Source organism: Vombatus ursinus, unplaced genomic scaffold (genome assembly GCF_900497805.2).
Source record: "Vombatus ursinus unplaced genomic scaffold, bare-nosed wombat genome assembly UNPS02014810.1, whole genome shotgun sequence".
Classification (NCBI taxonomy): Eukaryota; Metazoa; Chordata; class Mammalia; order Diprotodontia; family Vombatidae; genus Vombatus; species Vombatus ursinus.
Genome location: NW_020954588.1, coordinates 24,780,137 through 24,806,945, shown reverse-complemented (window position 1 = coordinate 24,806,945; position 26,809 = coordinate 24,780,137). Strand labels below are relative to the sequence as shown.

At 37.3% G+C, this 26,809-nt stretch overlaps 1 protein-coding gene across 3 annotated transcripts in view; it reads left to right on the top strand.

Moving 5' to 3' along the window:
* NAALADL2 (N-acetylated alpha-linked acidic dipeptidase like 2) overlaps positions 1-26,809 on the top strand; it is a 1,445,704-nt gene that overhangs the window by 868,061 nt on the left and 550,834 nt on the right. For all 3 annotated transcript variants that reach the window (XM_027875745.1, XM_027875744.1, XM_027875746.1), the window contains one exon: positions 13,638-13,757. In XM_027875745.1, the coding sequence (XP_027731546.1) occupies positions 13,638-13,757 (120 nt within the window). The remainder of the gene's footprint in view (positions 1-13,637; positions 13,758-26,809) is intronic.

Sequence of the window (26,809 nt, the reverse complement as noted above, 5' to 3'; positions counted from 1 at the left end):
GAATTGCAATTGAGGTACTTTGGAAATGTTAGCTAGCCCTGTTCTGTAAATATGAATCAGTATTACTCCATTGCTTCTGGAAAAGTTGAGACAGTTGACTGCCCAATGCCACCTTTCCCATATGTTTCCCCTTATTAGAATGTAAGTTTCTTGAGAAGAATTGTCTCACTTTTTTATTTGGACCCTTGGTACCTATCATGGTTCCTGGTACATAGTAGCCATATGATAAGTGATTTTTACCATTTTTATGTTCTAGGGTTCAATTGGCTTTTCAATTAACATTACAAAATTAATTATCATGTTATATTATTTAAGCATAATGACCCCTGGCTTACTGATGACTATGGCTTCAGGAACCCTAAAGTTACTGTATATCCATTTACTGAAATTTTCTAATATGTGTGAAACCAAGAATATGGATGAAAAAATAACTTAAAACATAATGCCCCCAGTTAAGCATTCATCATAATGTTGCTTGGTGCGTTTCAAAAAGATTGCATCTTCTGGCTAGAAAAAAATAATAAGCTCTGCTTTATGAAGTTCGATTAAGGCTCTAGAGTGGAGTAAATATATATATTGATGAGAAGGCTAGAAGGAGGGATCTGTGCAATACATTTTTATTGAACTACATTTCTAAAGTAAAAATAAAGCTTTTAAAAATGTGACTTTATTTATTTAGAGAAATTGTCCTTTAAAGTATCCTGATAGTCATAATCCAGTGGTATTTTAGGAAAAAAATCCAGGCCAGCAATATCATTTTTCCTTTGGATTTGTTTTAAAGCTCACAATTCTTAAATGTTAATTAATAATGTGACATCATTTGCCTCTATCTTGTGTTATGTGTGGTTTGACATAAAATATTGGCATTGAGTTACATTCATTGCAATGAATAATGTCCTGTGCAAAGCATGATTTCAACAGATGCTGCTAATCCATTCTTTTGAAAACCTTAAAAACTTTATTGTAAAAATTGTTTCTATAGGTATCTGCGCCTTTTTTTAAATCTAATTTGTCTTAGCAGAAGTAGTTTTCTTATCAGTGATTTTATGGAAGATAGAAGGAACTTTTTTCAAACAAATCTGAACATTCTTTCATACCTCTATGTTAGTGAATTGAGTGCTATCATTAGCCCCAGAGTAGGAGAAAGGTAGGTGCACACCTCCAGGCTATTGGCAGCAGCTGCTGCCATTCTGTCTCTGAAATTCAACCCTTCCTGACATTGGCAGCACTGGGTATGGGTACTTTCTTAGCCTTCCCAAAGATTGAGCTTTAATAGATCCATAGTTCAGATCCAAATTGCCAGGTCAGTTGCCTCAATCCTCAGTTATAGTCATCATCTGCCTCTTCCCTCTTGCCAAGAAGACTTCCTGCATTCCCTGAAGGAAAGAGATAGAATTAAGAAAAGACCAGCCTTCTTATTCCTCTCTCCCAGATTAGTTCACTGAAGCAAATAGGAAAGTCTCATAGGTGAGGAGTGGGTTTTCTCCTACTCTGGGGCTAATGATAACATATCCCTAGAGCTTAGCCAAGCATGTTGCCTAGAATGTCTTGTGCCATCCTCTCTGATTTTCCTGCCTTTCTGCCCTATCATCACTGCCCTCATGGTGATTACTGGCTGTTGAATGCTTCCTTACCAGTCCATGAATCTATCTGTACCAACATACTTTTGCATGTGGGCTAAAAGGAGGCTCTGTGCTACATGGGAAGAGCTTTGGGTGGGTATGGGTTGTTTCTTCATCTACTTAAATAAAAACTATTCTGAACATTCGATAACTTCTTTGAAACTAAGCAAGTGGCAGCTCTAGATTATTTCTCTTCAGAAAAGCATGTTTATGTTGTCACTAAGCGTTACATACTATATGTCACCAAAGCAAACAGTTTTATGAAGGTGTGTAAATGTTTGTGAGTAAAAACAGGCCATGTGTTTAGAGAGGTTGCAGTTTTAAATGATCCTTTCCAGAGTTGTGATCTTTGAGAGATCTTGCTTGATGAAAAGCCCTTGAGTAGAAAAAAAACAAACAAACAAAAAATAAAGACAAAAAATCCACCCAGCAAATGATAAAGAGACTTTTGAATCAAGGATCTTTTATAGGCAGTGGGATGCTTTTAAGTAAGAAAGACAGTTAATTTTCACATCTGAGATTGTAGGATGTAAAGCTAGAAAGAGACCCTGGAGATCATTTAATCCAACTTCATCTTCTTACAAATGAGGAAACTGGGGGCAGCTAAGTGATACAATGGATAGAGTACAGGCCCTAAAGTCCCGTACTGTAATGCATTCATTGCCTTCAGAGAGGTTACATTCTGCTGAACTATCATAAGAAAATAGATTTAGAGTTGGAAGGGACCTTAGAAGCCATCTAGTTAAACCCCTTTATTTTATAGCTGAGGAAACTGAGGCCCATAGAAGTAAAAAGATTGGCAGGATTCAAATCCGGGCTCTGATTCCAAGACCAATAGTCTGTCTACTACTGCACAAAGAGAAAATAGCGTTACAGGGATTTTAACCCAGGTCCTTAGTCTGCATACTCAAGGTTCTTTTCAATACACCATGGATGAATAGCATGCCTTCCATTTGAATAGCATTGGTGTTAGGCTGTGTGAATGTCCAAGTAAAATCCCTTTATTTAAAAGACTGTATGTCTGAAAAACTAAAACAGGCCCATTTTTACCTTTTCTGATTACCATAATTTTTGATTTATTACAAAATGTCTTTTCAAATCAAGGTCTACTTTCCAGCTGTACCAATGAATCCATCAATACTTAGTAAAAACTTGAGACTTCACTCTAGTCCTTTACAAGAAGAGCAGGTAAGGCCAAAAATGACTTGGTTGAAAATGCTGAACTTGAAACCTTTCAGAGCATCCTCAGCTTTTATGAACATAGATTCCTTGGGGCCAGGTCTTCCTATCACAGAGTACTTTTCTTCTCCCAGGCTAGCTCCTTTTCTTTTACTAAATGGATGCCAGAGACTGGCCCATCTGCTTTGCTTACTCTTCTCCCTTGGGACCACTGTGGGAAGGGAATTCAGTCTCACAACTTATGTTCCTGAAGCAAAACTGCAAATCTTTTGAGGTTTTCAAAAGGTTTCTCTTGCTATAAACAATGGGAAAGCAGACTGGAGTCAGTTTTAAAAAAAGGGCAGGGGATGAGGATGAGGGCTGGGGCCAAGTTACATGTTTCAAAAAAGTATTTTTGGGGCAGCTAGGTGGTGCAGTAGGTAGGGCACCGGCTCTGAAGTCAGAAGGACCTGAGTTCAAATCCAGCCTCAGACCAAACACTTGACACTTACTAGCTGTGTGACCCTGGGCAAGTCACTTAACCCCAATTGCCTTAAAAAAAAAGTATTTTTAAAATGCTTACTTGGCTTGGTTCTTGGGAGCCTCACCCAGACCCTCTTTGTCCTCCTCCTATTCCAGTATTTGTATTGCATTTTATTCCTCCTTCAGAGGCATCCAGTTCTGATGTATAGAGAGCTGGTCTCTGTGCCTGGAGGATCTGAGTTCAAGTCCCACCTTTGACACCAATTAGCTGTTTAACTCTGGACAAGTTGCTTAATCTCTCATTGACCCTAGGTAAGTTTTTAAAGGCTATAAATTGTAAAGAGGTTGGTGGTCTACATTGTTAGTAAGATTTATAATTTAGGAAAAGAAAGAAAGACAGGAAGAAGAAAGGGAAGGAGAAAAGGAAAGAAGCAAAGGAGGAAGGAAAGGAGGGAGAAAGAAAGGAAGGAAAAGGGAAGAAAGGAGAAGGAAGGAGGAAAGAAAGGAGGGAGGAAGGAATGAAGAAAATGATGGAGGAAGAAAAGGGAGAGGGAAGAATGAAGAAAGACGAGGGAGGGAAGGACAAAAGAGAAGGAAGAAAAAATAGAATGAAAAAGAAGGAAAAGGAAAAGAAAGAAAGGAGAAAGAGAGCAAAAGAAAAAATACGAGACAGAAAGAAAAAGAGTCAATAGTTGTCAAGCACTGTGCTAAGCACTGGGGACCAAGAAAAGCAAAAATTAGTGTTTTCTTTTAAGAAGCTCACAGTCTAATGGATGAAACGGCAAGCAAACAAATATGTATAAAGAAGATATAGACAGGATAAATTGGGGCTAGTCTCAAAGGGCAGGCACTAATATTAAGAAGAACTGAGAAGGGCTTCTTGCAGAAGGTGGAACTTTTCTGAATCTTAAAGGAAGCTGAGGAGGTGTAAATGAGGACAAAGAATATTCCAGTCCTGGGGGAGAGCCAGTGTAAATGCCCAGATGGGAGATTGTTTTGCTTGAGGAACAGGAAAGAGGCCAGTGTCCCTGGATCACAAAGTAGATAGGGATGGGTAAGATGTAAAAAGACTGGCAAGATAGCAGGAGCCCAGGTGAAGAGGGACTTAGAAGGCCAAACATTTTTTTCATTTGTTCCTGGAGGTGGTAGGAAGCTTATTGAATAGAGGGTGACATATCCGAGTCTGCTTTGACAACCAAATGTTTGACAATCAAATGGGGGATAGACTGGAATGGGGAGAGGTTTGAGGCAGGGAAACCAACCAGAAGGATGCAGTAATAGTTTAGGTGTGAAGTGTTGAGAAACTTATAAGGATAGTAGCAGTGTCAGGGGAGAGAAAGGAGAGAATACAAAGGGTTAAAGAGAGAATGCCATAAAAAGCTTCGGACTTTGACAACTTTTTGGGTATGGTGAGGGAGAGAGTAAAAAGTCAAAGATAACACCTGATTTGCAGGAAGTTAGGAAGAGAGAAGGTTTGGGTGAAAATATAATGAATTCAGTTTTGGTCATGTTGTCTTTAAGATGTCTATGGGACATCAGGTTCAAGATGTCTAATGGGCAGTTAGACATGCAAGACTAGATGTTAAAACCAGACCTGAGAGTCATCTGTGTAGAGATGATCATTGAAGTCATAGGAGCTGGAAAGATCACCAAGTGATTGAATATAGAGGGAGAAGAGCAAAGGGTCCAGCATAGAGCCTAAGAGAGAGATGGAAGGAAGGAAAGAGAGGTACCCTTTCTCCTGGAGCTTTTACTTCCAAGTCTCATGGAACAACCTACCACATTCAGAACTAATGACCTAGCTTTCTATTCACTGAAAGAATGGATGCACTCTGATCTGGGTTGCTTTCACCTTTCTTCACCATGCTTTAAGATATTCAGGAATCTTCACCAAAGTATCTTCTTCCATCCTGTTTCTTAGGGTAAGGTTCTCTTTGTTGACAAGACTATTCCCTCTACTTATATCCTTGACTTTCAATCTCTGGCATTTAAAGATTTCCCTAACCTGACCCGTTCCTACCTTACCCATCATTTAACATGGTTTTTTCCATCCATTCTATGATTTATGTGCACTGGTATACTTTCTTTTCCTGAAAACTATACTCTACCTTTGGTCTCCCTACTTTTGCAATGGCTGTCCCCTGTGCCAGGAATGCCTACCCTCCTCACCTCCTTCAAGGCTCAGCTCCAGGGCCACCTTCTTCAGGAGGTCTTTCCCAGACTCTCCTACTGCTAGTCCCTTCCCCTCCATACCTTCTATCTATTCTTTAGGGGATTTAGAGCTCAAAAGCACATAAGAGACCATTGGTCCCAATCCGCAGTGAGTAAAGATATGTAATTTTCCCAAGATCATTCTTTTTCAATGTCTGAGGTGAGGGTTGAAGTCAAGTTTTCATGATCCCAAGTCCATTATGTCCCCAGGTTTGGAAACAGTACTCAGCACATTTATTGTTCTTTCATCAATGCTTAGTATTATACCTATAGTTCTTTATTACTAAGAACTTTTGTTGTTCAGTTTCAGTTGTGTCCTACTCTTCGTGACCTCATTTGGCATTTTCTTGGCAAAGATACTGTAGTATTTTGACATTTCCTTATCCAGCTCATTTTATAGATGAGGAAACTGAGGCAGAGAAAGTTAAGTGACTTGCCTAGGGTCACACAGGTAGCAAGTGTTGGAGGCTGAATTTGAACTCAGGAAGATGACTCTTCTTGACTCCAGGCTCAGCACTTTATCCACTGTACCTACCACCTCGCTGATCAGCACATAGTAAGGGCTTAGTAAACGTTTGTTGATTAACTGATTGACCCAGCTCCATCAATTCTCCTCTCTACTGGCACCATTTTCTCTGCTTCTGGTCTCAGTGAAGAATTCTGCTTGACCTTTTCATTTTACCATGTCATCATTCTATTTCTCTTCTCTCTTTCTCTGACATTTCTTGAAGAAGTTTTTGCTTGATATTTCAACTTTTTTCCATACCACGCACTTTCTCCTCTACTGTTTATAACCTGGCTTCCATCCCCAGCTTTCTGAAATTGTTACTGAAAAGGACATCATTAGCTTCCTTATGACCAAATTCAAAGACCTTTTCTCAGGTCTTTCTCCCTCCTCCTCACCTTGCTCATGCCTTTCCAACTGTGGCCCAACCCTTTCCTTAAATATTCCTTCCCCTCCTCCAAGTCCCAGGATATTCTCCTTCTTGTCCTCCTCCTTACTTCTACAATTTATATGGCTCCTCAAGGTTTTGCAAAGAACCTGACCGGTATTATCACATTTGGTCCTCACAACATGGATTGTTGTGAAGTAGATGCTGTTACAATCACCTCTGAGAAATGAAGAAATTTAGAGGGAGAGAGGGTAAATGACTTGCCCTCCGGCAGCTAGGGAGTGCCTTCCAGACTCCAAGTCCGACTTTCTCCCCATTGTGCAATCTAGCTGCCTCATTCCCCTCCCAATGCTCTTAAATTTCCTTTTTCTGTCTCCTGTAGCTGTACTGAGTGTCTTTAGTCTTTCACCACTGGAAGCTCCCACCATGGGACCCTGTTTCGTGCTGGGTGATTACCTCAGTTCCCTAATACATATAGGCTAAATTCAACCATACTGCACTCAGGGCCATTTTCTCCCCAGCTGCCTTGCTGCTGAAGATGTACCCTCTTTTCACCCCCTTTCTAGTTCTTGAAACATACAAAATCATCTCTGTCATTCTAATTCTGTGGTTCTACTCACTGTCTCTGTAGCTTTCCAGAACAAAATACCCCTCTTTGCCTAACCCTCACATGTGTGTGTTGACTCTCCTCAGTATTAGAATTCTTCCCTTTCCCTCCCTTTCCCTTCCCCTTGCACTCTCCTCTCTCATCCCTTTCCCCTTCTTTCCCTCCCCCTTCTTCCCTCCCTCCTTCCCTTTCCCTTTCCCTTCTCTTGCCCTTCCTCAGTAACACCAAATAGTCCTCTCTATTAGAGGCAGCTAAGTGACTACAGTGAGTAGAGCACTGGGCCTAGGGTCAGGAAGACCTTAGTTAAAATCTGGCCTCAGACTCTTACTAGCTGTATGACCCTGGGTAAGTCACTTAACCTCTATTTTCTTCAGTTTCCTCAAATGCAAAATGGTAATAATAATAATAACACTTACCTCTCAGGATTATTTTTTTTGTTTGTTTTTAAATATTTTTTTTCTTTTTAGGCAATTGGGGGTTAAGTGACTTGCCCAGGGTCACACAGCTAATAAGTGTCAAGTGTTTGGTCTGATGCCGGATTTGAACTCAGGTCCTCCTGACTTCAGGGCCAGTGCTCTATCCACTGTGCCACCTAGCTGCCCCTTCAGGATTGTTTTGACTAGCAAATGTTATATTAATAAAAAGCCCTTAGCACAGTTACTGACACAAAGTAGGCAGTATATAAATAATTATTCCCTCCCTTTCCCTATCACCTAGTTACCTGAAGGAGTTAAATACCACTCCTTATGAACCTCAATTACACCTTTGAAAAGGCCCAAGTAAATGAGAGGGCTCATGGGACCAGGAGATTAGCATTAGCGTTACTGCTTTGGTCTACACTTTCAGTCCAGTTTTCCAGCTGGTAGAACTGAGGTTAGTTTATCAGCAACTCACAGAGGAAAACCTTCAGTGACATGAGCTGTGATGCTAGGGCAGAAGAAAAATTGTTTAAAGAGCTTCTTCTTCCAAAGTTCTAAAGTAATGTTTTGCTGCTGTTGATGGAAGTAGAACCATCCTGTTTTACTTCATCCTGTGTTCTATTTTTTGGACATGCAACCTTTTAAGCTCACATCTTGAGCTCACATCTAACTGTAATGCTCATTCATAGTGTAGCACCTTGGTACCCACTCACATAGTGTCACCAAGGACACGATGTCAGGCCCAAAACACTCTTTGACTCCTCATCCATCCAAAACCGTTACCGATGATACCCCACTGATGTGAACTTTTATGGACCAGCCAGAGGCTCTGGTAATTAAAAATAAAATGTTTAATCAAACAACATAAAATGAAATTCCAAAAAAAAGTTATTCCCAAGCACACATTGTGACATGGGTTAACACAGAATCCAAGAACAAAAGGCAGTGCTCATAGAGAACAAGTGCCCAGGGAACACACACGGAGGTAACTCCATGCTCTTTCAGCAGCTGGCTTGGAACATCACGCTCCACCCCACCCCATCTTCAGCTTCCTTTTGTGTGCTATTTTCCTCCATTTGATTATAAGCTCCTTGAGGACAAGGATTATCTTTCTTTTCCTTATTTGTATCTCAAGCACTTAGCATAATTCCTGGCACACAGTAGGCACTTAATAAATGTTTATTGAAATGAATGGAGGACACATGTACAGAACCTGTGGGGCTAGCACAATTCCCTCCTTCAATGTATCTGGCTTACCTGTCAATATCTTTTAGTGATGTCATCATGCTGCTTACTTGACTGAAGCATGAAACCTCTATTTAGCATCTTATCTTTGGGCTGGACGTCATAATCATCAGATCATTTCCATTGAGTGTCTCCATTAGTATCATTCTCACTAAGCTACCCTCCTTTCTACGCCTTCTGCATCTTCAAAAACTAGGAGTTGGTAGTTGTTTTCTGTGTAGATCATAATTTTAGAGCCTAGGAAGCTGTGAAGGTCACCATCTTCATTTTTACAAATGAGGAAATGTCTGACTCAAAGACGTTTTCTAACCCACATCTTCTAACTCTAATTCCAGTGCTCTTTTGACTATAGCATGAGAGCTGAGGGTTAGGACCCATCATATCTGGCTGGAGCACTGACAGAAATGAGCAGCATGGCCCCATGTTAATATAAAATCTATTGTTTAACTGACTCTGATGCTGATTCAAAGTCCCAGCACCCAGCCAACTGTTTGACTTAAGGTTAGAAAATTCTTTCTAACTCCTATTATTTCTCAGGTTGGAATCCTGTGGTCATAAGATTTATTGATGGGTTCTACCAAAAATACTCCAAGGTTCCTGTGGGAAAGTCAGGGCTCTGAAACCTAGTCCTTCCTGATTGATATGCAAATGAAATTAATCAGAAAATAGGCAAAGACCACACTCTCCTAATGTCCTTGTGCAAATTTCTGCCTTTACTATGCATCTCAGCCAGCAACAAAACCTTCTTAATTCTTCTTTGTGTTCTTATGAGGGGAAAACAAAACAAAACAACAAAAAAACCTTATAGCCTCCCTACATTAATAAAAACAGTCTCCTAACTTTGAAGCCAAGAGTTTATATTCACATTTTTACAGAGTATATATTAAACAAAAATTTATGGGGAAGCTGGATATTAATATGTTTTCAGACTGGAAATAAAGTTAGCTTCCCATTGCTTCCCAACTGAAACAACTATCACTGATCATTTTTTTTTTTGTGATCAATAGCCTGCCAATTAACAAGCCCTGAACCACTGACATAATGGAATTTCTGTTCTTAAAGCCTGTACAATTTTTTTTGAAGAAAACAAAGTATGTATTTATTGATTGATAAACGTATAAACAGGTTGTGGTATGTAAATGTCATGTCATATTACTGTGCTGTAAGAAATGACAAAAATTAAGAATTCAGAAAAGGATGTGAAGATTTACATGAATGAATTCAAAGTAAAGTAAGCAGAACCAGAAAAACAATACATACAATGATTACAATAATGTAAATGTGAAGTAAATGAACAAAACTAAAAACTATGAAATTATAAAGATGAAGATTGAACCCCCAAAACAGATGTGAGGAGAAATAACACTCCTTTCTTTTTTTTTTGCAAAGATAGGGGACTTTGAGGCACAGGACACTATCCAGGGGTGGGGAACCTGCAGCCTGGAGGCCACATGTAGCCTGCACAATTTTAGTTGTGGTTGATGATAACCCTTGTCAGTGGTTCCTTCATATTTTATATTATTCCTTAGTATTTTTGTTAAAGAGCATAATCCATAGTTCTTCTACATGGTTCATTATTCAGTTCATTCAAATAGTCAGTGTTTGTTTTTACTCAAATATGTTTTTATTATTATATTATATATCTCTTAGACTAAGTTCCATTGCTTAAATTAAGAAGTCAATGAGTTCCATTTCTTTCCTCTTTTCTTCTCTCTCCTCTTCTGGATCCAACTCGGCTCTTGATTTCTCTTTTCTCTTGCTAGTTGATTAGTTTGCATTATGGGAGAAAATGTCTCCCTTCCCTGCCTTAGGATCACATTCCCAGATAAAAAGTTATATAGGTTCTGAAGCACATGTTTCTTTGACTTCAAGAATGATAAAAAAATGAATTAATGACTAAAACACTTATTTGTGGAGCACTTTGGTGAGTACCCAAGAAACAAAGAGAAAGTAAGCTAGTTCTGCTCTCAAGGAACTCACATTCTAATGGAGGAAACAACCAATATGGAATCATTTATTTAAAACTAGAAGATAGTTTAGAGGCCATCTAATCCAACTCTTCCATTTTACAAATGAGGAAACTGAGACCCAGAGAGTTTAAATGGTTTTCCCATTGTCACATAGCCGATAAATGGAAGAGCTGGGACTCAAACCCAAATCCTCTAACTCTAAATGCAGAAACATTCCCCTGTGTTCACACTGCCTCCTCCCGCCAGTCTTCTACGGTCCTTGTCTGAACCCAGGAATTTGAGTTAAAAATTGGAAATGTCGAGTTGTTAGGAAAATGTCACATGGATGGATGTATGCACCAGAGCACCTTGTCTTTGTAGCAGTTCACATGTGAAAGAAATGGCTTGACATTTTATCGTATCTCTGTATATTGATTTGTGCTTTGGGAAAATTCAGTGAACTTTCTTTTAACTGAGCAGTGAACACTGTGATTCTCAGTTTTCTGGAAGGCAAGTGAAAAAAGACACTTTTCATAAAGGACCTAGTTCAGAGACCTCCTCAGTAGGCAGTTGAGATATGTTTATCATCCTGTCTCCAAGCATTGGTACTGTGAGGCCTCTGGAATGATTGATTTTTAATAGATAGTCTCAGAGTGCAACATGCCAAGTGAAAATTAGAGTATTGGTCTATACAAACAAGCAATATTTCTTTATAGAAGTACGTTGCTTTGACTCTAGTTTCTGAGCTGACCTGTGCCATTTGCATTAGTGAATTAAAGGCAGTGTGGTAAAGTAGAAAGAAGAAAGCCAGAGGGACATGGATGTAAATCCTATCTCTAACGCTTTCTGGCAGTGTGACCTTGGACAAGTCAGAAACTGCTAGGGAGCTCAGTGGATGGAGCGCTGGGCCTGGGGTCAGGAAGATCTGAGTTCAAATAAGGCCTAGCTGTGGGACCCTAGGCAAGTCACTTAACCTCTGTTTGTCTCAGTTTCCTCAAATATGAAATGATGATAATAATAGTGCCCACATCCAGGGGTTGTTGGGAGGATCAGATAATATTTGTAAATTGCTTAGCACATAATAAGCTTTCCAAAAAAATGTTGATCTTTCCTTAATTTAATCCCTTTAAGCTTTGGCTTCATACTTAGCAAAAAGGTGATAATAATATTGCTTATTTCACAGTTCTTGATGTCTATACAATGTTACTAAATAATAAAGTACTATGTGAATATCAGCCATTATTAGTAATTGATATTCATATAGTAGCAATAGCAACATTTATATATATATAGTATTTTAACATATGTAAAGTACTTGATATGTGTACACATGTTTATATATGTACACAGACACATATATGCATATATTTGTATCTATGTGTGTATACACACACACACACACACACACACACACACACACACACACACACTCATTTGTTCCTCAGAGGAATCCTGTAAGGTAGGTCCTATTATGATCAGCATTTTACAGGTAAGGAAACTGAAAGTCAGAGGACACTTGTCCAAAATCATGGTTAATAGCCGAGGTAGGATTTGATCTCAGATCTTACTCATTATGGGGACAGTTAGGTGATGTACTGTATAGGTCACTGGCCTTCAAATCAGGAAGACCCATCTTCATGAATTCAAATCCGACCTCAGACCCAGCTGTGTGATGCTGGGCAAGTCACTTAACCCTGTTTGCCTCAGTTTCTCCATCTGTAAAATGAGTTGGAGAAGGAAATGGCCAACCACTCCATTATCTTTGCCAAGAAAGCCCCAAAATGGGGCCACAGAGAGTCAAACATGGCTGAAACAACTGAACAAAAAAACTTCTCTATCCTTCTTTCCAAATCCTGTCCTTTCCTGAACTTCCTTACTTCTGTTGAGGGAACCATCATTCTCTTAGTTACCAGGTTCACCCAGGATCCACTCTGTAACCACTATGTCCTCATCACATAGTTAGTTACTGGGACAGATTAGAGAATGTCTGAGTATGCTCAAAGGTCCACATGGGCAAAGGAATCAGGCAAGTATTCTGTGCATGCTCAGAAGATCAGTCCCCTGTTACAAAGGAAAAATAGTTTCGTTTTCTTTTAAATCCATTGTTCTTTTTATTATTCTTGTCCAGGTTTTTTTTTTTTAAAGCCCCCATGATCCTCAGTTTGTGGCGTCTACTTGTGGTTTTTCCAGAGCTCAAGATAATGAGAAAATAGCTTTGAAAGGCATGACCATCATTAGGAACGTGAACAGGCAATATTAAAGAAAATCTCAATTAGCCAAGCAAATTGAGCTTCGCCAAGGCTATAATTTGTGTCACCAACAATTAGTAGCTTAGAATTTACAAATGAAAAATAGCGTCTCATGTGAACAATGGGATATTGATATAATCAGTCTCTTAGCAGCTATTCTACATCATGGTGCAGAGGAAAAGGTATGGATAGGAGAATCAGAAGACCAGAAACACCAATGCCTGTCACATAAAAAGGGTTCAAAATGCTTATTGATTGACTGACTGATTAAAATCCTGCCTCTAACACCCTGACACCCAGTAACCTAAGATGAGTCATCTAACCTGGGCCTGTTTCCTCATCTGTAAAACTAAGGCTAAACAGGATGACCTCTGAGGTCCTTTCTATCACTAAATCTTTGAACCTATAATTTATAAGACAAAATTCCAGGTTGGTTAAAAATAGTAGCAACAAGACCCAGATCTGTGCAAAATCTTAATAGGAACAAAATTGTGATCAAAAACCATTGTGACAGAAGTCTGTTTAACAATTAGGTTTCTTTGACAAACATAGAAAAGTTACTTCTTATCTCTTAATAGATGACTGGGAGATGATAGCAAATGAATCAGAGCACAGATGAAGGACTTCATTGCTGCACTTAATTTTGTTTCAATCTTTAATCTTATGTTAGTAGATACATTTGGTAAATTTTCTCCAATGGCTTCACTTATTTGTTTATTTATCTATCTATTCATCCATCCATCTTTCTATCCATCCATCTATCCATCTATCTATTATCTATTGTTTTTCTTTTTCTTGCAGGCAGAAGTCATTGACGTGAGGTACGGGACTGTAGAAGATGTGAGCCGGGTTCGAGTGATGAAAAATGTGACCAATAGGATTGCCTTGTTAAAACTAGGAAAACTCCCTTTACTCTACAAGGTTGGTCAAAGAACTCTACTGCATGTGGACTGTGGGTTTTTTTTTTTCATCTTTTTCTGTAGCTAAAATTACTGGGCATGATTTTTGTTAAGGAACTTGATGCCTATTCCTACCCCCCACCCCTGAATGGGAAACCCTACAAGGTGCTATTGAGTTTGCAGAACGTGGATTCAGATTTGATACAGTGAGAAATAGAAGGCCTGGAAATTAAAAGCCACAGTCATCCTCTTCACCTGACATGTGTAATAGTTCTAATCAGTTAGGAAAACAGGGTTGTGACTGCATGTTCTGGATAGGACCAGTATTGTCTAAGATATGCACCTTTCTGATATATTTCATCATCTGCTTGAGATGGGTATAACTATATAACCACTGACTTCTCTCAAGAATTTAATTAAATGATGATGTGCTAAAGAGAAGCTGAATTTTGATTGATTTTTATTAAAATGGAAGTTTATTAACACTTATCCATTGGCTACATTTGCATAATTAAAGCAGTTCAAACTAAATGTCTGATAATGGGCAAACACAGTAGAAGACTCTTACCATTAACTCTTATCTAGTAATTTTTTTTTCTCCTATTAATTAGAGGAGGGGAAGGGGCCACTAGAACTTCCTAGTTTTAGAGAGATTTTGAATCTTTCCCTTTATCCTTTCTCACTTATTTGTCCAAAATATGAATGGGTTTTGCTACGTCTCAGGTCACTCCAACCACCCATCTGTTCCTCAATTGTTGCTATTCTGTGGTAGAATATTATATGGGGAGAAGAGAGGGGGAAATTAGGAGGGAGAGGTGGGAGAATAGCTTTCTTCCTTAGTATTTGCCAAAAATTTCCCTATATTAAAAGCAGATCCTGTCAAAACTGATCATCAGTGATATATTCTAGTTATCTGTCAAAATAGATGAAGATAAGTTATATACTGAAGTTGTATAGTGGTGCATATATAAAAATGTTAAAGGAATGCCACAGTCTCTTGTTTTCTAAGTCACAACAACTCAGATTAACTTAACAAGTATTTGTTAAGCACCTAATATGTGCCAGGCACTGTCCTAAGTGCCAGAGATACAAAGAAAGGCAAAAACAGCCCCTGACCTCAAGGAGCTCACGTTCTGATGATGGAAACAACCTACAAACAACTATGTACGTATAGACAAAGAAATTTGAAAGCAGTCTCAGAAAAGCCACTAGCATTGAAAGGGACCAAGAAGGGCCTCTTACAAAAGGTAAGAAGTCAGGAGATGGAAACAAGGGAGAGGACCATTCTGGGCATAATGAATGAAAATGCATAGAGTCCAAAAATGAAGGCATATGTACAAGGAAGAATAAGAAGTCAGTGTTGCTGGATGGTGCATTCTAGATGTTTCAGTATTGTTCAGTTGGTTTTCAGTGATATCCAACTCTTCATGACCCAATTTGGGGTTTTCTTGGCCGAGATAGTGGAGTGGTTTGCCATTTCCTTCTTCAGCTCATTTTACAGATGAGGAAAGTGAGGCAAACAGGGTTAAGTGACTTGCTCAGAGTCACATAGCTAGTAAGTATCTGAGGCCAGATTTGAAATCAAGTCTTCCTGACCCTAGGCCTGGCACTCTATCCATTGAACCACCTAGCTGTCCATTCCAGATATTAGCAGGGTTGAAATAGGTCAGGATTCTTTTACTGTTGCTATCTGCCAAGTATTTGCATTTCACAGAGAATAATAATGTTATGAAACTCCTAGAAAACACCTGCAGACATAGCACAGAACTATAACAGACAAGTTTCAGGTATGATTTTCAGTTGGATTGGCTCCTTGTAATCCATCTATATCATGACATGGTGGACAAAGAGGCAGAAGCACTGATGGTTGCCATCATTAGCCACGTAGGCCAATGGTGCTGATCACTTGGACCAAAAACTGTGTATGGGAGCAGCCTAGGTGAGAAAGTTCTACCACTGGGCACATCCACATGGGCTTGACAAGATATTTAGCATTATCTTTAAGCAGAAGGACATGAGTTCTTGAACTGTTGATCTTCTTTTGCTGAATATTAGTATTCTCTTCATTTTCTTTTGCTTGTCCTTCCATATTGTTCCATACTTGCTGCTATATTTGTCCTATTACATTCAGTATGTCAAGAAGGTAAGCATAAATGTGAATAAAATTTGGATAGGGATGGTGCCATGGTCCCCAGTGCACCAAAACGCCACCAAATATTTCTCTGAAATTAGATGCTACGAATCTACAGCTGGGAGACGAAGGGCAGGGAACCAAATGGCCTCTGTGTTAAACATATCTATTAATCATGCCTCTAATTGAGCATCTGGACCAGGAATCTGCAAGAGGATGAGTAAGGAGAAAAGTTAATCCTACTTCAGTTTGGGGCAGTTACTAAATCATAATTTAGAAAATGAATTGGGGAGGGACGGGAAAGGGGACATAATGAAATCATTTCCTAAAATGAATAGAAAGGAAGTTGCAGACAAAAAGGAGGGTAGCTCATTAGTTTTATCATAAATACTATATACATATATTAATTCATGCTCCAAGAAGGGATTGATATGGCAACCTTCACATTTGGCTGAAAGAAATGGAAATGAGAAAAGAGCTTCACCAAATGTGCCTGGACACAGGCACAGACATGACTGGTAGAGAAAGAAATCTGCTTAGGACCTCCTCACGGAAGGGTTATGAAAAGGAAACTGATTTCCTTAAACTTACATTTATGAGAAATGACTTTAATTTTATTTGGTCTTTAAGTTAATAGATGTTTCCCTTATGGGGGAATGCTTTATTTCCAAAAGTTCTATGCAAATACTTCTTCAATTGCCCTAATGTATCTTGGATTAATGTCTCTCTTTGCCAATGGGAAATATATCATATGGTATCAAGAATAGAGAAATGTTAGATTTAAAGATTATAAGAGTATAGTAAAATTCTCTACAATTATGAGTTCTTCCAGGGAGATTTATTATTTAACAGGAGGTAGACACTGCTTGTCTAGAGAAAAAGTTGGGAATGTCAGAACAAATTACAGTATGCGAATGTAATATGAATGTAATAGATGGATGGAATTTAGAGGAATTTGAAGAATCTTGGAATGACTTGCATAAAATGAAAGAGATTGAGGTAAGGAGAATCAAACAATTGATACGATGAATACAATAATGCAAAAAAAAGCACTAAAGGAATAAATTCATTTTAATGTAATGATTAATCTTAATTCCAGAGGATGGAAGATCAAATATTTCTATTTTTTTTTGTTCTTAATAGAGAGGAAGTGATCTAGGGCTATAAAATGTTACTTTTTCCATCAGTCTTGGTAGATGTCTTGATTTATTTTGCTTAACTGTTTTTTGGTTTGTTTTTTTTTATTTACAAGGGAGGTTCTTTGTGTGATCAAATGAGATAATTTTTGCTAGATACTTAGGACAGTGTCTAGTACATAGCAGGTGCTTAATAAATGCTTTTTCCCTTGTACCCCCCAAAGTAACCATGATATTTAAAAAAAAATACATTTTTTACTAGCTCTTTCTATTTCACCCTGGCTAGAAGTGCAACAGCTACTCATGGCCTCAATCCCAATACTGATTAGCATAGAAGTTTTAACTTGCTCCATTTTTCCAACCTGTATGGCTTTTCCCTCTCCTTAGGAGCTTGGTGACTTTCCACCACAGAGGCTCACTATATTTGTGTTTTACTTAGTGTAGATGCCCAAATAGCTTTAGCCCTACTGTAATTAAGAACTCCCAAACTCAAGCAATCCACCAACCTTATCTTCTCCCAGTAGTATACTATTACACCCAGCTAAAAATATGTTTTTAAAAGAAAGAATGTTAACCACAATGAACTCCTCAAATATTTACCGATATGTAAAATACATAATAAGCTCTATGAGGGCAAATAGGAAACAGAAGACTGATTGCCATTCAGTGCCATAACTAGGGTGGGGCAGCAGGAGTTTTTCCTCAGGATTTAGAATGTAGAGGGTGCAGATATTACTAGGGACAAAATTTAGAAGTTGAAGATAGCACTTAAAGACTTTCTTTAGAAACAGTATTTTAATTTGTCGCCCAATTTGCATGAATAATTAGTTAAGCTTAGAAGCAATCAGATGTTAAACTGTTCTGAGATCATTCTCTACTCTATTCTTACAGTATCCAAAGCAACTACTTACAGGATGCAAAGGTCTCTGTCTTCCCCTACACCCAAACACACAGGACAGAAAAATAGCCTCTCCATTCCCCATTCTGTGGCCATACTTTGTGACACTTGTTCCATATGTAAAATTTTCTTGACATTTCTCTGCTGCTGGTATAAGCCCGAGGCCAAATGGATCCTTTTTTCTATTTTAAACTTGAGAATAAACTATGACAAGGGGGTTATATGATGTTCAAATTGGAATTGTCAAGGGCATTTTGTTTGTCTTAATTCAAGTTTAATCCCTACCTTATTTTACTTAAATTTAAGAAAATGTGATATATGTATATATATATATACACATATATATAATGTGATATTATATACATATTATATATATTATATATATTGTATATATGTATACACACATATAATTTGCAGAGGGATACTTTTTTATAGTCAATGCTATAAAAATCTATCCATGGCCTTTCTGAAAACAAGGTAAAAGCTAAAAAACTTTTCCAACATCCACCCATTTAGCTCCAAAATAGACTATGTCTTAGGCCAAGAAAGATTTCCTATAGTTCACTCTCCATCAAGGTATATAGTTGGTTTAGGGAAATGTGTTTTAATCTAACGAAGTTTATTTCTTTGTTTATCTTGTTGTTCAGTTGTTTAAGTTGTGTCCAACTCTTTATGATACCATTCAGGGATTTCTTGGCAAAAATATTGACATGTCCTGCTCCGGCTCATTTTACAGTTGAGGAGACTGAGGCAAACAGGGTTAACTGACTTGCACAGGTTACACAGCTAGTAAGTGTCTAAGACTAAATTTGAACTCAGGCCTTCCAGAATCCAGGCCTGGCATTCTATCCACTGAGCCACCTAGCTCCCCCTTGTTTAAAAAAATCATTAATTGGATCCTCACAGGAATGTATGCCAGTAAGTTTTTATCTATCTGGCTCTCTAGGGGAAAAATGCATGCATGACATACTTTTAAATTTAATCTGTATTAATAACATTTCATTTATCACTTTCTTAAGTCTAGGCAATCAACAAAACAATGAATCAAGCTCTGATTTGTTGCATTTGCTGATTCCTGAAAAGTAAATGCCTACACTGAAAATTTAACCATTATAGACCTTTGGATTGGCAGCTCAGCCATTCTCTTAAGAATGGTTCAGTGTTCAAGTTCCAAATCTGATATTTACCACACATGTGCCCTTAATGAAGTACCTCAACTTCTCTGGCCCTTAGAATAAGGGAGTTTGACTCTGACATCCTTGCCAGCTCTAAACTTTTTCTCTTGTTTTTCTTCTTAAATATACTCATTGACAAAAGTGAGTCCTAAAATGCACGGTGGTACAATGGATAGAAGGTTGGACTTTGAATCAAGAACACCTGAATTCATATCCTGCCTCAGACATCCATTAGCTCTAGGCCTGTTTTTTCCTTTCTTTGTATCCTTGGTGCTTAGCATAGTCCCTAGCACATAGTAGGTGCTTAATAAATGCTAATTGAACAACTGACCCCAGACAGGTTACTTTATCTCTGTTAGCCTTACTTTCATCGTCTATAAAGAAATGATAATAATAGCATCTACTTCACAGGGCTTTTGTGAGGATCAAATCAGGTAACACAGAGAGTGCTTTTGCAAACTTTAAAGTGCTAAATAAAGGCTAGTGATCATTATTATTAAAAAAAAAAAACTGTCCTGTTGTAGGCAATAATGTGGTGCTGGCAGTACCTGACATTTTTAAGGGTTTTACATACATTATCTCATTTGCTCCTCACACTAATCGCGGGCAATGGTTACCACAAGCATTATTATCTCTCTTTCTTAGAAGAGGAAATTGAGGTAGCTGACACTCGGACAGATTGACTTATCTACAGTCACATTGCCAATAAATGTCAGAGGGATTTGAATGCAAGTTTCTCCTAACGCCCATCCAGTATCCTTCGAACACTCCTGTGTGTATGTTTGTCTATCTTGTCTTTGACGCAAAGGAAAAAAAAAAAACAGAGAGAAATGTTTCCATATCAATATTTGAAACTCATCACAGTGTTTCTTTGTTATAAATGTACCTGATAGTTCCTAAGGTAACATTAGAAATAAAATAGATTAAAAACGTGTTTAGTTCTGAATAGCATTTGCATTTTGGGAGGGATTTTATGAACAACTGAGCCTAACACTATTTTTATATTTAGAAAGAGGATGTTAGCTCACTGAATAATTTAACAAGGCACTTCATGCCCCATTCTCACAAGCAATTACAAAGACCAGTTCCTCCAGATTTTGCAATTAGAGTAATCTAGAGTTGCTCCATTGCTCACAGCACAATGAAGACCAGAACACAGAATCAGAAAATCATGGTTTAATACATTTTAAAATCGGAACTGCTCTGATTTTTTTTTTAAATAAGAATGCTTCAATTTTACCTGAATGACTTGTTATTTTTTCTAAATTATTTAGATCAAATGTTACTATCTAGACAAAGAGTGAATAATTATTGTTGAAATCCAAATTCAGTTTATAAGTCATAATAATAAAAAAAAACCTTAGCCCATGACTCATTACTAAATGACAGAATAATGAAATAGTAATCAAGGTTTGTGAAGTTGAATTTGTAGTGTGAAAAACTGAAAACATTTAAGTTGTTTTTAATCTCACATAGTATAAACGAAAAGACTAATCCTTGCTCAAAATTACATAAATGTCTATTTGACACCAAAACATTGGTACAGTTTATTTAATTGTTCAGTAATTACATATATATATATATATGTATTATATATATATATATATGTATTATATATATATATATATGTATTATATATATAAACATAAAGCCATATAGGCTGGCTGGATTGGCCAAATATTTTAACTTCGTGTAGATATAGCCAATGAAAATCTGAATTGGAGATATATTTACATAGTGCTTGGTGTCACATGCTCATTATTCATATCAAACATGTAACTTTATATTCAGCCAAAAACTGTACCCTGCTTAACATTAGTAATCAAGGTTATCAGATGAGGTCATCAAACAAGGTTGTTTCTGTTATGTCTTTTGAGAAATTTGGTATAATTGTGGCCGGATAGACATCCTTGGAAGAGAACCTTTAAAGCAGTGTTTCACTCTCTCAAATCAAGTGCTTCATCTTAGTCATCAAACAATATGTCCCTTTGCGTCTTTGCATGGAGATCATTAAACATCAAATTATATGGTGATTTAATTCATAAACTCTTAGAAAAATTCTTCATAGAATCTCTCTTCTTTTTCCTATGCAACAGATGTTGACACATAAGTTGCAATATTTTTATTGTGTTCTTTTTTACAAATACTCATCATGAGCATGACAATATGAGGTTACCAAATGTCCCGTGAAATGATGTTATTGTTGCCTTTGGACACACAATAAAAGAAGCTCCATCAATTTGCCTTTCCAAAAAGAGCCTATGATCCATCCTTCCATTTAGCTACAAATTTCTTTTATCTTCTGATTTTGTGCATGGCTATGTAATTGTTTATAGATGATCTAAATGTTTTGTGATCTTGGCACCATCAGCCCTTTTTTGGTCTACTCAGCTCACAAAGGGATTCCCATGGCATTAAGAACCATTTTGTATTTTCCTTTGTTTCATGCCTTGCCATGGTCAAAAAGTCCTTCACCAAAGTCAATTATTGTGATGATTCCCCTCTACTTAGGAAAACTGACCTTAAGAAGGCAGACACAATTTGTTACTGGGACCATACAGAAAGATAACTGAATATAATTTAACTGTTCTCTGATAATTCAGTCATCAGTAACAGCGGCTGTTATACTGTATGGTCATACTAAATATGGTGTTGTGCCTTTAATTTATATTTTTCTCTGTTAATGTCTGATTGTCAGTTCTCATTTCTCCTGATGTCTTTCCTGTCTTATCTGAATGTTCTCTTTCTAATAGTTCCTCCTCTCTTTTTCTCTCCTCCTATTTTCCTACATGGAGTTTGCTAGACCTGAACTGCTTTGAAGTGCAAATGATGGAAATAAGTCACAAAAGTATGTTTATACAGTATGGCGGAGGGAACACTGAATTTGGAGGAGAGGACCTGGGTTTGTGTCCCAGCTTGGCTACCTACTATACTTTTTTGTGAGACTGTACACAACATACTTTACATCTCTGGACCTCCCTGTTCTCATCTGTCAAATGAGAGAGTTGAATAAAGTGTCCTCTGAGGTCCATTCTAGATTTAAACCTATAATGTTATACCTTTGAGCAGAGGTCCAATGAAAGAAACCACAGGACTTGTGCATGGGCTCTTTTTACCCTCTATAAGACCCAGCATTGGCAATTTGGCAAATATTGTAGGTCCCATCACTAAACATGACAAATTAGAAGACTGTAGCTCCACTGATTACTTATCTGTGAATGTAAACATTGGGCGAACAGCCATATAGAACCTTAAAATTTTACCTCCCCCCATTTAGTACATAATATTCAAAAATATTAAAACAAATGAAGGATTAAAGATTATATAGGAGCTTATATAAATTTTACCTATATTCCCATCATGCAAGCTTATTACTGACCATCATCCAGAAATTTATACAGTGTTTTCAAAAATCATTTTGAGGTTAGGATTTTAGATGAGACTTTCCTGAATTGTTTGAAACTGGAATGTCCCCAAACTGAAGGTTAATTTTCAGTCACTCTCACCTTTAGATTCATGTTTTATTTGATTGGAGAGATATGAAGAAGGGTGTACCTGAATGCTGGCAGACTTTTCAAAGATTTCCTTTTGAAGGCTAATTACCAGTTACTGTGTTTATCACCCAGAGTGCTCTCACTCTTTCTTTCTCTCTTCTCTCTCTCTCTCTTTCTTTTTCATTTTCACTTGGGAGCAGCAGATTAATTATCATCTTGCCCAGGAACATATTGGTAATTAAAGGACTTTCTCATATAGGGAGTAGGAGGAAGTACCTTGGGTTTTACTAATCTGAAGCTATAAAAAATACGGTGACAAATTTAAATTACAACCTGAACGGGACACTATGGAAAACCTTATGTTCAATTAAAGAAAAGAATAACTATGCCCCTCCATAACTCCCCTCCCCAACAAATAATGCTCTAAGCTTCCTGTGTAGACAATTGATTGTCACAGATACAAAATCAACTTTGAATCTTTCAGCCTGGAGATTGCAATAAACTACCCTTGGGGGAGGAGGAAAGAAGAGGAGTACTTTTAATTATTTTAATTAGCTACAAAACCCTAAGCTAACTATTGAGACTTTAAAAAATCATCCTCACTTAAACTTTTAAAAAGATATCCATTAAATAAAATGTTATTTTGGTACATACATATCTACATTTAAGTTAATTTGTTGTACTTATAAATATTCATGAAATGGCTTTTTAACTGGAAATGCCCATCCAATATATTTAAACAGAAACTATTAGAAAGTATGTATAGTCTGGCATGTATTATAATTAAAAAGAAAGCTTTATGTGTGTTTTCCAAAGTGATTGACATTAAAAAAAAACCACCTCTAGAATTTTAGGCAAATAGTGTTTGGTTTCCTTTTAATTTATTATCTTTGCATTTCAAAATAACATTAAATTCATAGCATAGATATTGTCTGTTTTTAGTAATGTGTTAGGTTATACAGCATTATAAGCCACTGAAAACCTAGAGTTTTAAAAGTTAGACAAAGAATTTTGAAAGTAACCACAGATTACTGAAAGTTCACCAAATTTCACAGTTGTCTGGCACTTAATGTCCCTCTCAACTTGTGTACCTCTAGAAACTTCCATGGACTCTGAGTACTTTGTGAGTCAGCATCCACTCAAAGAAGGCCATACACTCTTCAGTTTTTGAGCTAGGATTAAAGGTTATCTAGTCCTTAGAGAACATCCACTCCCATTTTACAGATGAGGAAAAATGAGTCTGTTGAGATCTTTTCAATCCTGAGTTTTTCATTATGTGTTCATTATCCCACCCAGCTATGCATCACCTAGAAGTTTGATAAAGGTGCTGGTTATGGTGAAATGACCAAGTCACTGATAAAAATGTAATTTAAAACAGGGATAAGCAGACATGCCTGGGGAACTCTAATAGAGACCTCTCTCCAGGTTGACATTGTTATATTACGCATGATTTTTTGGACTGAATCATTTACACACACATACACACACACACACACACACACAGATATATATTTGGATGGATGGATGGATTAAATGGATAGATAGATCAAATATATATTTATGGTTTGTTTAAATTTTCAGGATTACATGTATTTTTATAAACAACCAACTAGTTTCTAATCATGAAAAGTAGTGTAAATTTTAGTATTAGCATATAAACTATCCTCGTGGGTAATAAAATTCAAAGAAAGTATTTTAAAACCTTTATTAAGGTGTGATAACCTATTTAGATTTTATCTATAGTGAACATATTTAAACTTGTTCAAACTTAAACATTTGTGGGACTAAAAATAATTTTGGAAGCATTTCTTTTCTATTTTTTTTTTTGCTTGATTCATAAGCCCAATTTCCCTTCTAAGAATCATCACAATTCAATAAACCTTGTAATCAAAGAACTAAGGTTTATGAGTAGAAATTGCCAAGAAACAGTTTTCTAATCAATATAGGAAGGAAAAAAAAAAACCTCCTAACCATTAGAGCAATCCACACATGGAACAGTCTGCCTTGTACCTGGGAAGTAATGAGTTTTTTCCTCCCTAAAAGGCTTACGCAAAGCTGGATGACCCCTTGTCAGCTATGTTGCAAGAATGACTCTTCTTCTGGTAGGGATTGGACTACCTCAATGGCCTCTCAAGGCTTTTCTAATGCTAAAAGAAATGTGATATGAAAACAGACTCAAAGCAGCATTCATGTCTGTAAATACTAAAATAGCTGTTAGCAAATATAACAACTGAAGCTGTGTTTTTTTTCCTGCTCTGTCAACTGTAGGCTTTCTCAATTTATTGGGTCTTAATAGTTATAGCTCTAGCTGTCATTAACAGAACATTTGCATGGATTTCATGAATATGTGTGAATTATATGGGCTGTTTTTTCCAGGGAGGAGTCAGGCCTGATTTCATGATTTTTTTTAAATAGAATGATTGTTCTCAATAACAAAGCCAATGATTCCTTTTCCTCCCTCTTTGTACCATGTGAGTATTCCAGTTGACATTCTCTAAGGTCCCATCTAGCTGTAAAATTTCATGATTCTTTGGTGCTACCCATGGGCTTTAATGACTGAATTTTGCATTAATGACTCCAAATTTTCATCTAATCACCCATTTTTCTCTTTAAGCATAATAATTTCCTTGGTCATTCACATAGCTATGGTATAGTCTGACTTGATATTTTTCTGACCCTGAAAAGGAAAAAAAAAGTTAACATTTTATAGCCAAGGTATAATGCAAACACCACTAGGTTTCAGCTAGAGGACCTATGTTCCATTCCTAGTGATGCTACTTCTTTTTGGCAAAAGCATGTGCCGCAGTTTTTTTTTTTTAATTTGTAATATAAGGGGGATTAGGAGAGATACTCTGTCAATCCACCAAAACATCAGAGGCTACCCAACGAGTCAGTTAGTTCAGTAAAAAGAACTTATTAAGTGATTACTTTATGTCATAAACAATGCGGATGCAAAGAAATACAAAAAAGATACCCTTGGATATCAAGGAGCTCCCATTCTAACGTAGGAGACAACATGCAAGCCAACAGGTACGTCTGTAGCAAGTATTCTTTGGCTCACTCTACCCCTGGGCCAGGCTGCAGGGTTCTGAGGGGGAAGGGTGGGAGTGAGGAGATGTATCTTTTCTAATTCTATCTGCTCAAGCCCCCACCAGCTATTTCTCTCCACTGTGAGTGTTCTCGGTGACTAAGTACACCTCAGTTCCACTTATCCACTCAACATCAGTTAGTTACATAAAAGAATATTTACTTTGAAGGTATAGCATGAACAAATATACACAAAATTCCCCCAATAACTCAGTGACAAACTTTCACCACCTTGGTCTCAGGGCTTAGAGGGCTCAATCTTGCTCTGCTCAGTTTCCTTATCTGTAAAGCAGGGACAAAAGAGGCCCATAGTATTGTGGACTATGTGAATGGCAATTTCAAATTAAATTATTATGTAAAAGGGCAAATGAGTGATTAGATAAAAACTTGGAGTCACGAGTACAAAGTTCATTCATTAAAGTCCATAGGTAGCATCAAAAAATAAGATAATTTTAGAGCTGGATGGGACCTTAGAGAATGCTAACCACAACCCTCATATGATACAGAGAGGGAGGAAGATGACTCAATGCCTTCAGTTATCACAGGAATGTTATGTGGATCAAATGAGATAATGTATGTAAAATACTTCGAAAATCTTTAAGTTGGTTTATAAATGTGACCTATTATTATCTCTAAAGTCCTTTCTACCTTTAATCCTATGATCATAGTTTCAACATTATATGTATGTAAATATACATATATATATACAAACATATATATACACTTACATATATACACACATGTGTGTATGTATATGTGTATATATGTGTGTGTTGTTTATTTTTTTCCCTATGGGGATAAGTGTAGGGGATCAGGAAAGGCCTCATATAGAAGGTGGTTTTTGAACTGAGTCTTGAAGGAAACTGTGTCTTCTGAAAAACAGAGGTGTTTAGGGTTCAAGCACATTTGTATCAAACACCAGATCCAGTGGACAGAGCACCGACCTTGGAGTTCAGATCCGGCCTTAGATCAAACATTTGACTAGCTGTGTGACCCTGGGCAAGTCACTTAACCCCAGTAGCCTTAAAAAAAAATATCAAACCCCAGATCCAATCTTAGAAAGAGAAAAGATTTAAATTGGAATGACCATTGGTCTTTAAGTCATAGTGAGCTAATTAAATTCTACCAACATTTAATGTTTTTAATGTGTATC